At 46.6% G+C, this 15,179-nt stretch overlaps 1 protein-coding gene across 4 annotated transcripts in view; it reads right to left on the reverse strand.

The window, feature by feature from the left end:
• LOC137645951 (mitochondrial nicotinamide adenine dinucleotide transporter SLC25A51) overlaps window positions 1-15,179 on the reverse strand; it is a 136,795-nt gene that overhangs the window by 47,320 nt on the left and 74,296 nt on the right. For all 4 annotated transcript variants that reach the window (XM_068379021.1, XM_068379022.1, XM_068379024.1 and 1 more), the window contains exon 4: window positions 14,041-14,221. In XM_068379021.1, coding sequence (XP_068235122.1) covers window positions 14,041-14,221 — 181 coding nt within the window. The remainder of the gene's footprint in view (window positions 1-14,040; window positions 14,222-15,179) is intronic.

The raw sequence follows: 15,179 nt of genomic DNA on the forward strand, positions 1-15,179 counted from the left end.
TTTTAAACTTCCATACTCTATTCTATACTAATATTACTTATTCTTTAAGTCTTTCTTGCTTTTCTATGATTCATAGCAATAATAGTAATGCAGTTTATCAAGTTTAAACTCCCATAAGAAAAAAATACCAGTAAGATCATAAATCAATCAAATTGCTTGACTACCAGTGAAATTTATGATGAGCTTGAGCTATTGTAATGATTTCGGAAAATATCATTCCGAGATACTACTGAATTAAAATGACTGTCCTGAATCAAAAGACCATAAATTTAGAACACTTTTTGTAATACCTCAGTCTATATAAGAATACCAGAAATTTATACTTAAATAGATCTGTATCTCTCTATTCAACTTTCACAGAATAACATCATACTTTTGAAGTAGTTAAGAGTAAAATTATGCATTTAAAATTTGATCCCTCTGGGTATCCTTTGATAAGATTTGAATAAGTATAATACAAATAATTTGGCCTATTTCAATCAAAATTTGCTTCACAAAACAACAAAAAGTAGAACTTTAAAAATATAATTTTTGACTTACCAGTAAGTATTTGCTAGGTAGGTAATCATCATGGTAAAATCATCAAAGATATTGGTTTCATGACCTCTAATTAAAATAAAAAATCCTCTCTCACCCATCTCACCATACCCTGGCACCACGGGAGGAACACTAACCATATATATAATTATACCCATCATCATCTGCCATGGACCTGTACATACCCTAATCTCTTGACATCACTGAAAGTGGGGAGGGAGGGAAATATATGACTACCAAGAAAGTATTGAAATGAAGTTTATTGTCAACATTCCATTTATTTCAATGAATCTTACCTTGTAGTCATCATGCTGGCTATTATGCTCTTTTAGAGGTGGGTATGTTATGGAAATATAAAATATAACTAATTTTATAATCAAATCACACTAAAACCAAATTGACACATCTCATCTTATGACCATTATGTTTCATGTTTGCCTTGATTATGGAATGCTTAGTAATTTTCTTTGCTTTACCTTCCATAAAGCTAACAACCTTCCTTTAGTATTGTATCAAAACTCACTATTAAACAACCATGTAGTTTTGAAATATGAACAGAAATTGTTCAGTATACCAACCATGCAAAGGTATATGCAGTCTAAATAATTTGAATAATACATGCATTTAAGGACCAACCAAGATTTATTCAAGTAATGTTTTGCAAAATTAATTTGATAGTTCTCACAACATATAACTATGTTTACCGGCTGACCATACCAACTTGATCCAAAGACGGAAGTTCAGCGTTGTGGCCTCAACCATACTCAGTGTGGATAAATGCAGGGTTGCCATTGCAGCCTCATAGAATTTCCAAAAGCGCTTCGTTATATTTTCAAGCGACACATCATTACCTTCGGAGTTAATTCTTAGTAGAGGACTTTTGATTCTAAATTTTGATATATATTTAAAGTCTTATCATTCAAGTATTAAATAGAAAATCATAATCTATATTTATTTTATTTACGTTAATTTTGATTTCATTATCAAAGCTTGATTACCAAAATTTAAAGCAATGCTAGTGTTAAAATGCAGTCGTAGTCCGCATGACCACGGAGATACCAGATATCGCTTTTTAACCGCGTTTTAAGACAAAAAAAACACAAAACGGCATCACTGCAGAAGTTGTCAAGTCATGCATAATGTATTTGAACTCCTGACTTATTGTTCTATCTTTGATTCCAACTGTATTTTGCAATAATCTGGATGTCAGTAACTGAAGGCTTTGATATAGAAGAGTTAGAGGTCAAATAAGACATCCCTTTATCCTAAGAAAATTAGTAAATTAGAAGAACTCAAGGTATTAAGTTGAACACGGCCATTCTCTATTGCTGTAAGATATACTTTTCTGATGAAAATGTATTTCAAAATTTAGAGAATTAGCCGTGCTAGTGAAGCCAAAGCCCATGCTAGGAATTCCTGGATTATAAACTCTTTTGATCCTAAATTTTTCAATGCTTAAAGGCCTTTTAAAACTGAGAAGCAATATCTCTCGATAACCTTTAATCTACCTTTTATATAACTAATAATACTTACCCACAATCCCCAAGGTTAAGATCAGGGTGGCCTACAAACACCTCTTCAATAAGGGTAGACAAAACTTCAGCTGCAGATTCAGCAAAAGGGAGAATTTCCACAAAGCACCCACAACTTTCCCTATACAGTAGTTAACATCTATTCGCTGGCTAACCTGAAAATCCTGTCTTTAACACTCCTCTCCTACTGACATTGATAAATAGTTCAAGAAAATTAGACTGCCCTTTTGAAAAGATAAGGCTAAGTAACTATCCTATTTTATAAATGGCCCATCGTTTCAATCACAAACAAAATTTTAACAGTACAGTAAATGGGAGTGTAGACAAGTTGCTTTCCTAAAAATCTGTGCCATTATTTATTGACTTTAGGCTTAAAATACTCAAGACTCTGGGTTAAATCAGAGGCATAATTCATCATCAAAGAGTAGACAGAGTCAAAGAATATTTCCTACTTTATTATCCACAAACTGCATTTCTCTAACAATCCAGTCTGCAATCTCCTTGTATTTAAATGTTTTCTCTTATTAACAATATCTGAATTCATTATATCAGAAACTTCTCTGCAATTGTTTGAAGCAAAACTTCAACAAGGAATTCATCCTCTCACTATTATAATCCATTAGTCTATCTTTGGCATAGTCTTCTTGATTCTGCAAAAAAAAAAACACACCACAAAACTCATCAGTCCATTTGTTGATTATTAGAGTCCCCATATGCACTTGCCCAAAACATACATTGGTGAAGATTTATTTTAAATCCTACCATATTGGATGGAATAGTGCCTACATTGATATCATTCAATGCCTTACCACTAGTAGTGACAAAGCTCAGACTTGCTAAGCTACAACACTGGTTGGAAAAGCAGAATGCTATAAGCCCTAGGGCTCCAACAAAGAAAATAGCCTAGTGAGGAAAGGAAATAAGGAAACTGCAAGAGAAGTAATTAACAATCAAAATAAAATATTTTAAGAACAGTAACATTAAAATGTTCTAGATATAATGAAACTTAGCATTAGATGTATTAATAAGACAGGACTTGAAACTAATCATTGCAAGGAAAGGGTTCTCATTTGTGCTTGACCCAAAAGAGGAAGGAAAGATATAGTGATCTGAATTCCTGTATGTTCTTCATACCTCTGATTACAGAAATCAATCCAGAGTGCGGAAAGGTAAAGTTTTTGTTATACAGTAGCAGGAACTGGACCAAATTAAGAAACAAAAGCTTGTGATAAATGCTTCTATTCTATATTGTGATGGGAACAATCATTACAATCAACAAATGGTTCAATATGGCTGCTACAGAACAAATTAGTAGAAGGTAGCCTAGGATCTGAAACTAAATATGTTAGGCCAAGAATTTTGTTGGAAGACATATAGCCACCTACCAAGTCATCCTCAGACACATTCATAGGAATGAACAAAGATAACTTTCTCATAATCACTAAATTAAGATTTAAACCCAATATTTTCACACAATGTATCAGTCTGTTCACTCTCCTATTGCAAATTTCTAAACCACCACCAAATCAATTAACTTTAAATTTATTACGGTATCTTCTTTCCTTTTAGGGTTTGAATACCTTTTTGAAACTAACTTAACACCTTGTATGAGCTTTTTGGGAACTGAACATTCTGAACATCAACATTTAATCCCACTGCAGCCCCTAACACAAAACACAGTGAATGTGGATCTTTGTCTATTTAAAGAAGGCTATTAACTGCACATTTAGTACAAAAATTAATCATAAAACCAGCAGAGGACATATCAACATGTTTGAGCTATCTACAAATGAAAAAAAGATTAAAAAAAAAAAACTTTTATAAAGAGAGAATCGTGCCCGAATGTATAGTCACTTACATTTTACAAGATCAACAAGTAATATGAAACAAACCCAAGCTAATATTGTTTACCTTAGAGTGCAACAGGTGGCATGCCAAACCATAAGATAGTAGGTTGGCCAGAGCACCAGCTACTCGAGGTACTACCACTAGAGTTATTGGGTCCTTTGACTGGCCAGATAGTACTACATTGGATCCCTCTCTCTCTGGTTATGGCTCAATTTTATTTTTCCCTACACATACTATACACCAAATAGTCAGGCCGATTCTTTCCACATTCGCTTCTGTCTTCATACACCTGACAACAGGTAACCAAACACTTTTTCTTCGTTCAAGAGGTAATTACTGTACTGTACAGGGTAATTATTCAGTGGCTACTTTCCTCTAGGTAAGGGTAGACGTGACAAATTCGTAGATAAATTGTATTTTTCCTAACTATACAAACCTTAGCTATTTAATCGATTGATTGATTTAAAGTTTTCAGGCATCCTGACATCTAGCTATTTATTCGAGGTTATTACTTTCGGCGTAGCTGAAATGACGAGCCATTAGAATTTCAACAAGGGTTTACTACCCCACCGCTAGTTAGGGGGGGGTAAGGAGGGTAGCTTGCTACCCCCCCGCTCACACACCTGTGCTTGAGCTCACTTTGCTTAGAGGTAAGACTTCAAGGGGGATAGGGCTGGCAGGCAAGTTTGATTAAATGGCTGAGATTTGTATAGTTAGGAAAAATACAAATTATCTACGAATTCGTCATTTGTTCCATAACTGACATACAAACCACGCTATTTAATAGGGGTGACTCACCCATTAGGAAGGGTGGAAAGTCTCGGCCAGCACTGGCTTTTGGCTTTGCCCAGGGACTCAGTATCTGAGTGTGTCAGCATTCAACAATGAGTCCCTGCACCTCACTAGAACCTTGCTAAGCAAGGGCTGCGGCCTACGTAAGGTGTGTGTGAAGGAATGAAGTGTGACTCGTCCTAGGAAGTTGACCTGTAGTCCTTTAGATGGAAACTTTAGGCTAGGACTCTCCCAATACCACCTCGTCAGGGTACGGGGATGTGACAGTATTAGCTTAATACTAGGAACACAAGGAAATAATGGTTTACCTGCAGTGGTTCAAGGTCAGCTGTGCAGAGAACCCAGAATGCTGCTTTCCCCAAGAGAGGGGAGGATGAAGAAAAGAATAAGGGCCAGACATACCTTTTCATTCATGCAGACTAAGACCGGGTAACAATGCCCTTAACCTTCTGCTACTTGTCCATTAAGGAGCCTGAGTTTTTAAACCAGCTGTTGTGCAGCCACCACAGGGCCGATAGAAAAGGTATCGAGCCTCCTGTGGGTCACATCTTGCAGGTAGTGGGCTGTGAAGGTCGTCTGACGCTTCCACACCCCAGCTTGGAGCACCTGCGTCACTGAGAAGTTTTTCTCCAAGGCCAGGGACGTAGCTACGCCCCTGACGTCATGTGCTCTAGGGCAACGTGACGGAGGAGGGTCTGGATTCAGGGACAGATGGATCACCCTACGAATCCATGCTGAGATGGTGTTCTTGGTAACCCTCCTTTTAGTCCTCCCAGTGCTCACAAACAATGCCTGCACCTGGGGACGTACTGCAGCCGTTCTTTTGAGATATAGCCTCAGACTCCTTACTGGACACAGTAGAAGATGGTCTGGGTCATCTGTTACAGAACGAAGACTCAAAATCTGGAAGGAGTCGAACCGAGGGTCCGGCAACCGCGGATTCAGAGTCTTAGCAATAAATTCAGGGACGAATTTGAACGTTACCTCCCCCATTCTCTTTGAATGGGCGATATCGTAACAGAGACCATGAACTTCACTGACTCGCTTGGCCGAGGAAAAAGCTAGTAGGAACGCCGTCTTCTAAGTTAGGTGGCGATCTGAAGCCTGGCATAATGGTTCGTACGGAGGTCTCTTAAGAGACCTGAGAACTCTAACCACGTTCCATGGAGGAGGTCTCACTTCCGACTGAGGGCAGCTAAGTTCATAACTCCGTATGAGTAAGGAAAGTTCCAGCGAAGAAGAAATGTCCACTCCTTTGAGCCTGAAGGCTAGACTTAAGGCTGAGTGATAGCCTTTCACCGCCGAGACTGAAAGGGGCATTTCTTCCCGCAAATACACGAAGAACTCCGCTATTGCTGGAATAGTGGCATCGAGTGGAGAGATACCCCTTCCACGACACCAACCATAGAAGACTCTCTCTACTTTGCCTGGTAGACAGATGCAGATGTCCAGACATCCTGACCGCAACTTGTTGCAAAAATCCTCTCTCAGAGAGGAGATGCTGGATAGTCTCCAGGCGTGAAGTCGAAGCGAAGCTATGGCTTTGTGAAAGATGTTGGCATGTGGTTGTTTGAGTACCTCGTGTCGCGGAGGGAGTTCTCTCGGAAGTTCTGTTAGGAGTTGTAAAAGGTCCGGAAACCATTCTGCGTGATGCCATAGCGGAGCTATAAGGGTCATCGACTATTTGACCGATATTCTGATCTTGTTGAACACCCTCCTCATCAGACAGAACGGGGGAAAGGCGTATACGTCGATGTTGTCCCACCGTTGTTGGAAGGCATCTTGCCAGAGTGCCTTGGGATCCGGGACTGGGGAACAGTACAGTGGAAGCTTGAAGTTCAGCGCTGTAGCGAACAGATCCACAGTCGGGGAACCCCACAAAGTCAGGACTTTGTTGGCTACTAGATGATCCAAAGACCACTCAGTACTCACTATCTGAGACGCTCTGCTCAGACTGTCGGCGAGCACATTCCTCTTGCCTGGAATGAAACGTGCCGATAGTGGAATAGAGTAGACTTCGGTCCATCTCAGTATCTCTACTGAGAGATGGGATAGCTGCTTTGAAAAGGTACCTCCTTGCTTGATGATGTAAGCCACTACTGTAGTGTTGTCGCTCATCACCACCACAGAGTGACCCGCCAGGTATTGTTGGAACTGTTGAAGGGCCAGGAATACGGCCTTCATTTCTAGCAGATTCATATGGAGGCACTTTTCTGATTCTGACCACAGGCCTGAGGTCCTGTGTTGCAGAACGTGGGGCCCCCACCCTTTCTTTGAGGCGTCCGAAAACAGCATCCAATCCGGGTTGAGGACGAGAAGATCCACTCATCTGCGTACGTTCTCGTCTGCCACCCACCATTGGAGGTCCGTCCGTTCCGCAGGACCCATAGGGATCATGACGTCTGGGGAATGGTAACCCTGATTCCTCCGAGACTTGAGTCGCCATTGGAGGGATATCATCCTAAGGCGACCGTTGGGAACTAGACGGGCCAAAGAAGAGAGGTGACCGAGGAGACGTAACCACGATTGGGCTGGAAGTTCTTCTCGTCCGAGGAAAGGGCTTGCGACCCTCCTCAGCCTTGCTATCCTGTCGTCTGATGGGAAGGCTTTGTGGAGATTGGTGTCTATGATCATGCCTAGATATACCAGTCTTTGAGTGGGAAGCAGAGAGGACTTCTCTAGATTTACCATGATCCCCAGATCTTGGCCAAGTCCCAGAAGTTTGTCTCGGTGTCAAAGAAGGGCCGACTCCGAGTCTGCTAGGATCAGCTAGTCGTCCAGATAACGGAGGAGACGGATGCCGATCCTGTGTGCCCACGACGATATTAGGGTGAACACACTGGTGAAAACCTGTGGTGCTGTGGAGAGACCGAAACACAGCACCTTGAACTGGTAAACCTTGTTGTCTAGGCTGAATCTGAAGTACTTCTTTGAAGACGGATGGACTGGGATCTGAAAGTACGCGTCCTTCAGGTCCAGTGTACACATGAAGTCTTGCAGTCTCACTGCAAGTCTGACCGTGTCTGCGGTCTCCATGCTGAACGGAGTTTGCTTGACAAACCTGTTCAGAGCTGAGAGGTCGATGACTGGTCTCCAGCCTCCAGACGCCTTCTTTACAAGAAAGAGTCGACTGAAGAAGCCTGGGGACCGGTCCACAACCTCTTGGAGAGCGCCCTTCTTCAACATGGTCTGGACTTCTGCCCGAAGGGCTTGTCCCCTTGCCGATCCCATGGCAAAGGAGCTCAACGGCACTGGATCTGCTGTCAGGGGAGGTAGAGATGTTGTGAACGGGACGCGATATCCCTGACTGATTACGGAAATCGTCCAGGAATCAGCCCAGAGTTGCTGCCACCTGTTCGCGCAACTTTGTAGCCATCCCCCACTGGTGGAAATGCAGGGGGACTGCCAATCCTAGTGTTTGAGGCCTCGGCCGCTCCCTCTAGGATTCTTTCCTCCCCTGGAGGACTTTTTGCCTTTCTTGTCCTTGACAGGATAGGGCTTAGATACAGTCGTCTTCGCTACAGCTGACGGTTTCGTGGTCTTGGTAGGACATGGCTTCTGGGGTGCTGGAGGTTTATAGGGCTTTGATGTTAGAGCCTTATGTAGGAGAGAGTCCTGGTTGGACTTCCTCCACCTCTCAGCGGCCTGCTCCTCGTCCTTAGGCTCAAACAATTTCTTCCCCATAACGGAAGAATGCCTGAGCCTGCTGATCTCGGTATTAGGGACCTTTTGATGGAACCTCTCAGACACCGCATCTCTATGTTTCAAGATGGTCTTAGCCCACAAGTTCGAGACTTGGTGGGCTAGAAACTCGATCGTGCGAGTGCCCGAGAGTAAAAAGGTCTCCATAGCCTTCCTGGTACTTTCTTTGGATAAATCCTCCGAACGTAACAGGATGCCTAGGATCCCTAGCCAGATATCCAGCCACGAAGTGGCCTGCATGGCACACTTCGCCACCTTCTCCTGGCTAAGGATCTCCGTAGCCGAGAACGAGACCTGCAGGTTGGAGTCTCTCTCAAGAGGGACTCCCCTGGTAAGCTCTTCCAACGAATGGTGAAGGGGAAGAGCAAAACAAGTCTCTTCAACGATGTCGAAATACCTCCTCTATTGGACACGAGGAGGTGGGAGGAGTTTGTTGCCGGTGCTAGATCGGCTGGAGGAGGCAAGTTCGGAGAGCTGGACTTTGACCTTGTCTCTGGCACTCTTGATCCCTTGAGACCAGGGCAAAGCCGCACTGGCCTTCGAGGGTTTTTGAGTCCCAAAGACTCGGTCCAAGACCGTGTCTTTGCCCTCACGAGGAGGAATCTCTGGATCAGCAAACCCATTGAGATTCCTCACAACGGTCAGAACCTGCCAGAACGCATGTTCTGATTCCTGCAGCTCTCCTCCTGAAGGGCTAGCAGCGAAGTGTCCTGTCCCCAAAGGCTCTTCTTGGGGGGGGACTCGAGGGCATTTTCCGAGTGCTTGGCTGGCTCCGGTCTAAGCCTTGATGACAACTTCGATTCAGTCTTGGAGTCCTTCGACTCCCTCCTGGGAGGGATGCAGGACTCTAACAACAACGGTGGGAGGCTCTTCTCCTCCCCTACCCGAGAAGAATTTCCAGCGGGAGGTGGGGTTTCCCTCATTGGTGCGATGGGGGAACGCCTCACCTCAAGTGACTCCCGAGGACGGGAAGTCTTCGTCCGAAGGAGAGGGAGAGAAAGTTGGGGGGGGTGAGGAGGCCTTCCTCAAGGACTTACGAGGAGTCAGCTTCGCCCTCGGAGAAGTTACCACATTCGAAACTCCTCTTTTCCTCTTCAGGGGAGTAGAAGCTGCCAAGGATTTGTGGCCCAGGTCAGAGAGAACAGGCTTAAATGCCTGCATGACTGCTCTGACCAGTGTCCCAAACCAAGGCTGCCGGCTGACGGCTGCGCTGTCAGATACTCCCTCTGAAGGGAAATGGATCAACCGATCCCTGGGAGGAGTTACCAAAGGGGGGTTTGCCTGAAACAAAGATGATGAAGGAGAAAAAATGTCCCTGGACCTTTAAGGAACCTTAACCCCCCCCTGGCGAGCGCGTTGTCCTGCAGCCTTGCTGGGGGGGGGGATGACGACCTTACCGCGCGTTGTCCTGCAGCCTTGCTTGGGGGGGGGGATGCCGACCTTACCGCGCGTTGTCCTGCAGCCTTGTGCAGGGGGGGATGACAACCTTACTGCGCGTTGTCCTGCAGCCTCGCGCGTGGGGGGGGGGGGGGAGGAGGACGACCTTACCGCGCGTTGTCCTGCAGCCTCGTGCGGGGGGGGGGGGGGGTGACAACCTTACTGCGCGTTGTCCTGCAGCCTCGCGCGTGGGGGGGGGGAGGATGACGACCTTACCGTGCGTTGTCCTGCAGCCTCGCGCGTGGGGGGGGGGGGAGGATGATGACCTTACCGCGCGTTGTCCTGCAGCCTCGCGCGTGGGGGGGGGGGGGTGGCGACCTTACCGCGCGTTGTCATGCAGCCTCGCGCGTGGGTGAGGGGGGAAATCGACCTTACTGCGCGTTGTCCTGCAGCCTCGTGCGTGGGGGGGGGGGGGTGTTTGATGATCCCGCTGGGGAGCATGCTGGCGCTCGCGCAATGGGAAATACCCTGGGTCGCGCGCGGGTGACTGTTGACGCACGAGGGCGATGGCGAGGGTGTGCGAGGGCGTGCGGGTGAGCGATGGCGCGCGGGTGAGCGATGGCGCGCGGGTGAGCGATGGCGCGCGGGTGAGCGATGGCGCGAGAGCTGGAGGAAGCAGAGGGTGTGCAGAAGGAAGGTTGCGTGCTCGCGCTCACGAAGGTGAATGTTCGCGCGCGCGCAGGATTAGGCTGAAGAGCCCGTGCGGGCGATGATACCGTTGGACGCGCGCGCACAGGAGACACATCTCTTGCGTGCAGATCAGGCTGTGGAGATGGGCATGAGCGCGCAACCTCGTGGGTGCGAGTGGGAGAACAACGGCGCGCTGACGAGCAGGGGAAGAAATTAACTTCCCTACTGCGCCCAGATCAGAAGATCGTGGGCACGCAAGAGATGGTTGGCGTGGAGAGCGCTGGCGCGCAGGCAAGCACTGGTGAGCGCTGGCAAGCGCCGGGGTGCAGAAGGAGCGCTGGCGCGCAGGAGAACAATGGCGCGCATGGCGTGTAGCAGGTTTCCTAATCGCCAGCACCCTACTGCGCGCCGCAGTAGGGTGCTGGCGATTAGGAAAGCGCTGACGCGCAGGTGAGCACTGGCGATTAGGAAAGCGCTGACGCGCAGGTGAGCACTGGCGCGCAGGTGAGCGCTGGCGCGCTTTAACAGAAACATCCTCCGTAGATGAGCGCTTGCCCACAGAAGAGCGCTGGCGCGCAAGGGACGTATGAGCCAACTTGTGCATATGCCCTTGATGCCCCGAAGGGACCGTTGCCTGTTTCACAACAGGATGTGTTGGCGCCCACAGCACGTCAGCAGCCAGGAACGGCGACGGAAGGTCAGCAGGTCTGACGGGTGGAAGGTCAACGTGTCCCTTGTAAGGACAACCTTCCACCGAAGGGGATCGCAAACGATCTGCAGAGAGGTCCAGGGTTGTAGCTGGGAGAGTCGGAGAACGATGGCGAGGTTCCTCTGCGGCGGACTGTGGAGACGATGAACCGAAGAGGCGCCTCCTCACACCCTTGTGAGGTGAAGGAAGGCCTCTCCGACGAAGAGGAAGGCGGGCTTTACGCCTTATGCGCCCTCTGGGGGCCGTGGGGTCAGCGGGCTGACCATCAGCAGTCCTCCAAAGAGGAGTCTCTGTAAGTGAACTCCCCCGAGGGGAAGAATCACCGGCAGAGAAACAGTTGGATTTAGTTCCTCCCTCGAAGGATGAGCAGAGGGAGGAACTAAGCCTTCAGCTACAACAGGTTGATCAGTAGAAGAGGTCTGAGATACCACATCGGAAGCCTCTGCCACCACAACGTCGACAATAGACAGAGGATCAACCTCTGCTAAAGTCGGCGATTGTTTGACAGCGGCCCCCAACCGGATCATGTCAAACAAGGCTTCCTTGGAGGGCGAACCCTCAAGACCCAAGGAAGACCAAAGCTGAAATAAATCATCATTACACAAATCAAGATTTAAATCCTCCCCCGGGGGAGGAGGAGGAGCTGCCTTGCTATGGGAGGAAACTCCCTCTCCCGAACCCCGAAATTGGGCAACAGAACTATGGCCTACGCTACCACTCGACAGTTTCTCGGAAGAAACCGATCGAACGGGAGCTTCAGAGGAGGTTTGGGCAACGGAAGAAGAGCCCTTGGGATTTTCTCCTTTCAAAGAAACCTTTGAAGGAGAAATATCCCGTTTGGACTTCTTCCGTCGCCGAGAAAACCTCTCCCACTGGGAGGTAGACCACTCCCTACACTCACCACACTTATTATTTCTATCACACCGCTGGCCCCTACAATAAGGATAAAGGGTGTGAGGGTCCGTATCGACCGCCGACATAAACGTGCCACAAGGGCGGTCGGGTAATCCAGGACACTTTCGCATGATAGCAGAGGCCAACTTCAAACACACCTGTCAAAGGAAAAGCAAAAAGCATTAAATGGCTGTCAGAAAGGCGAGGGTGAAAGCGGACACGTCCGACTACCACCCGAGCCGAGAGCAAAGTGAGCCCAAGCACAGGTGTGTGAGGGGTGGGGGTAGCAAGCTACCCTCCCTACCACCCCGCTAACTAGCAGTGGGGTAGTAAACCCTCGTTAAAATTCTAATGGCTCATCATTTCAGCTACGCCAAAAGTATTAACCCCTATTAAATAGTGTGGTTTGTATGTCAGTTACGGAACGAAAAGTCTTTAGCTATGGTAAGCAGCTCTTCTAGGAAAAGGACACTCCAAAATCAAACCATTGTTCTTTAGTTCTTTGGGTAGTGCCATAATCTCTGTGCCACGGTCTTGTCGTCAGCAGCAGGTCACCGTTGGGGTGGCAAATGGGCGTGGTGGTCTTGGCATGGCGAAGGGACGCAGTGGTCTCATCGGCTGCAATCCTCCAAAGAGGAATCATGCTGCAAAGGGCTCTATCAGGAGCCCAAACAGGAGAGTGGCGAGATGATCGTCAATCCCTGAAAAGAGAGAGCATTGTTTTCTGACGGTGGGAGTGGGCGAGCATCAGGAAGGGTGAAGGGGACTACAGCCCCTAGAAGACGATGAGATCCTGGGGTGGCCAAAGCTCTCATCGTCAGCAGTAGGTCGGCATTGAGGTGGCGAATAGGCACACTGCTCTCATCGGCGGCAATCCTGCGAAGAGGAATCATGCTACGAATTGTTAGCAGGAGAGGGTGAGAGATAGGCCTTGCATACAGCAAGAGCGTCAACTACGGCGCTCGTGGAAGAAAGAATTTCTACCTTGGAGGACGAAGAAGGTCTTCTCTGTGCTTCCCGCACAAGAAGCTCTAATGCAATGTCCTTTGAAGGCAGCCCTGAAACCCACAGTGACGGCCAAACCTGCAAAACATTAGATAAAGGGAAGGATTCTCATGAGGGCGGGGACACAGTTGCTTCTCTAGGGGAAGCAGCTTTGTCTACGGAACCCCAAGGTTGTTCTGGTGTTTAGGTGGACAACACTCCTATTTGACTGATCCTCGAAACAGACAGAGCGAGCAGGAGCTTCGGGAAGAGATGAGGGGGTCAAAGAAGAGGTCCGAGGTGCCTTCACTCTCAAGGAAGGGCCCCTGAAGAGAGGAATCTCTCTTAGACCTCTTCTTGTGCTGGCACCCAAATCTCTCCCACTGGGAGGAAGACCACTCCCGACACTCCTTGCAGGTGTTACCCTGATCACAATGCCGTACTGTCCAGGTCGGAAACAACAAATGTGGGTCGTTCTTGGCAGAGGACATGAAGGTACTGCAAGAGCGTCCTTCAGGCCCTGGACAAGTCTGCATTATGTACAGCAGGAAGATGAAACATGCACAACTGAAAAGAGAAAAAGTTTAGAAATTAGTACAATGGCCAAATCTGTTTTGGAAGGCAGAGAACAGAGACATCCGTTCAAGACATCCGTTCTCGGCAAAGCCAAAAGAAAAAGTGGTTTAGACCAGCTGGCAACCCCCACTACTCCTCACTAACACTCCCCCGCTAACTAGTGGGTTTGGTAGTTGCCCTTACTTAAAAGTCTTTATGGCTAGTCTTCCACCTTCGCCGACATAATCCCTATAAATAGCGTAAGATTTGTATTGAGTATCGGAACAATAATTCATTAGTTTTCATTGGAATATAAAACCATGAACATGCAAGTGAAAGGAACCAAGAAGTCTATATGCAAACACAAATTTCAAATTTTCAATAAAGGAGTGTACATTCAAATTACCCTGTTTATATTACCATCAGAGATTTGTGGGTTATAATATTTCAACAATCTGCTATACTGATCAAACATGCCAAACATAATAGATGTAGAGACTGTTTTCTGGCATAGGGGAGGTAGAATGCCTCTGTACAAGTTTTTCATTCCTTCTTTTTTCAGCTGCTTAACTGCCTGGGATGTTGATATACCATGCAGCATCTGTAAATTATATTGAAATATAGTAACTTTAAAAAAAATTTCTCAGGATGCAGTACTATAACACAGAAACTATAGTTTTGAAAAATGTTATTTTCATTAGTAAAATAAATTTTTGAATATACTTACCCGATAATCATGTAGCTGTCAACTCTGTTGCCGACAGAAATCTACGGTCGGGATACGCCAGCGATCGCTATACAGGTGGGGGTGAACACCACAGCGCCATCTGTGGTCAGGTACTCCAGTACTTCTTGTCAACACCACCTCAATTTTTTCCTCGGTCCACTGGTTCTCTATGGGGAGGAAGGGTGGGGTCAATTAAATCATGATTATCGGGTAAGTATATTCAAAAATTTATTTTACTAATGAAAATAACATTTTTCAATATTAATCTTACCCGATAATCATGTAGCTGATTCACACCCAGGGTGGTGGGTGGAGACCAGCATACATGTTAACAAAGAAGCTAAGTATCCCGTATTTTATTTTATTAGTTATTCAAAAATAACATAAAATAAATAAGTACCTGGTAAGGAAGACGACTTGAACCATTACTCTGCCTTTATTAAGTACGTCTTTCTTACTGAGCGTAGCGGTCCTCTTAGGATGCTGAACGACTCTTAGGTGCTGAAGTATAAAGGGCTGCAACCCATACTAAAGGACCTCATCACAACCTTTAACCTCGGCGCTTCTCAAGAAAGAATTGACCACCCGCCAAATCAACAAGGATGTGGAAGGCTTCTTAGCTGACCGTACAACCCATAAAAAGTATTCAAGAGAAAGGTTAAAAAGGTTATGGGATTATGGGAATGTAGTGGCTGAGCCCCCGCCTACTACTGCATTCGTTGCTACGAATGGTCCCAGGGTGTAGCAGTTCTCGTAAAGAGACTGGACATCTTTGAGATAGAATGATGCGAACACTGACTTGCTTCTCCAATAGGTTGCATCCATAACACAC

Source organism: Palaemon carinicauda, chromosome 8, assembly GCF_036898095.1.
Source record: "Palaemon carinicauda isolate YSFRI2023 chromosome 8, ASM3689809v2, whole genome shotgun sequence".
NCBI lineage: Eukaryota > Metazoa > Arthropoda > Malacostraca > Decapoda > Palaemonidae > Palaemon > Palaemon carinicauda.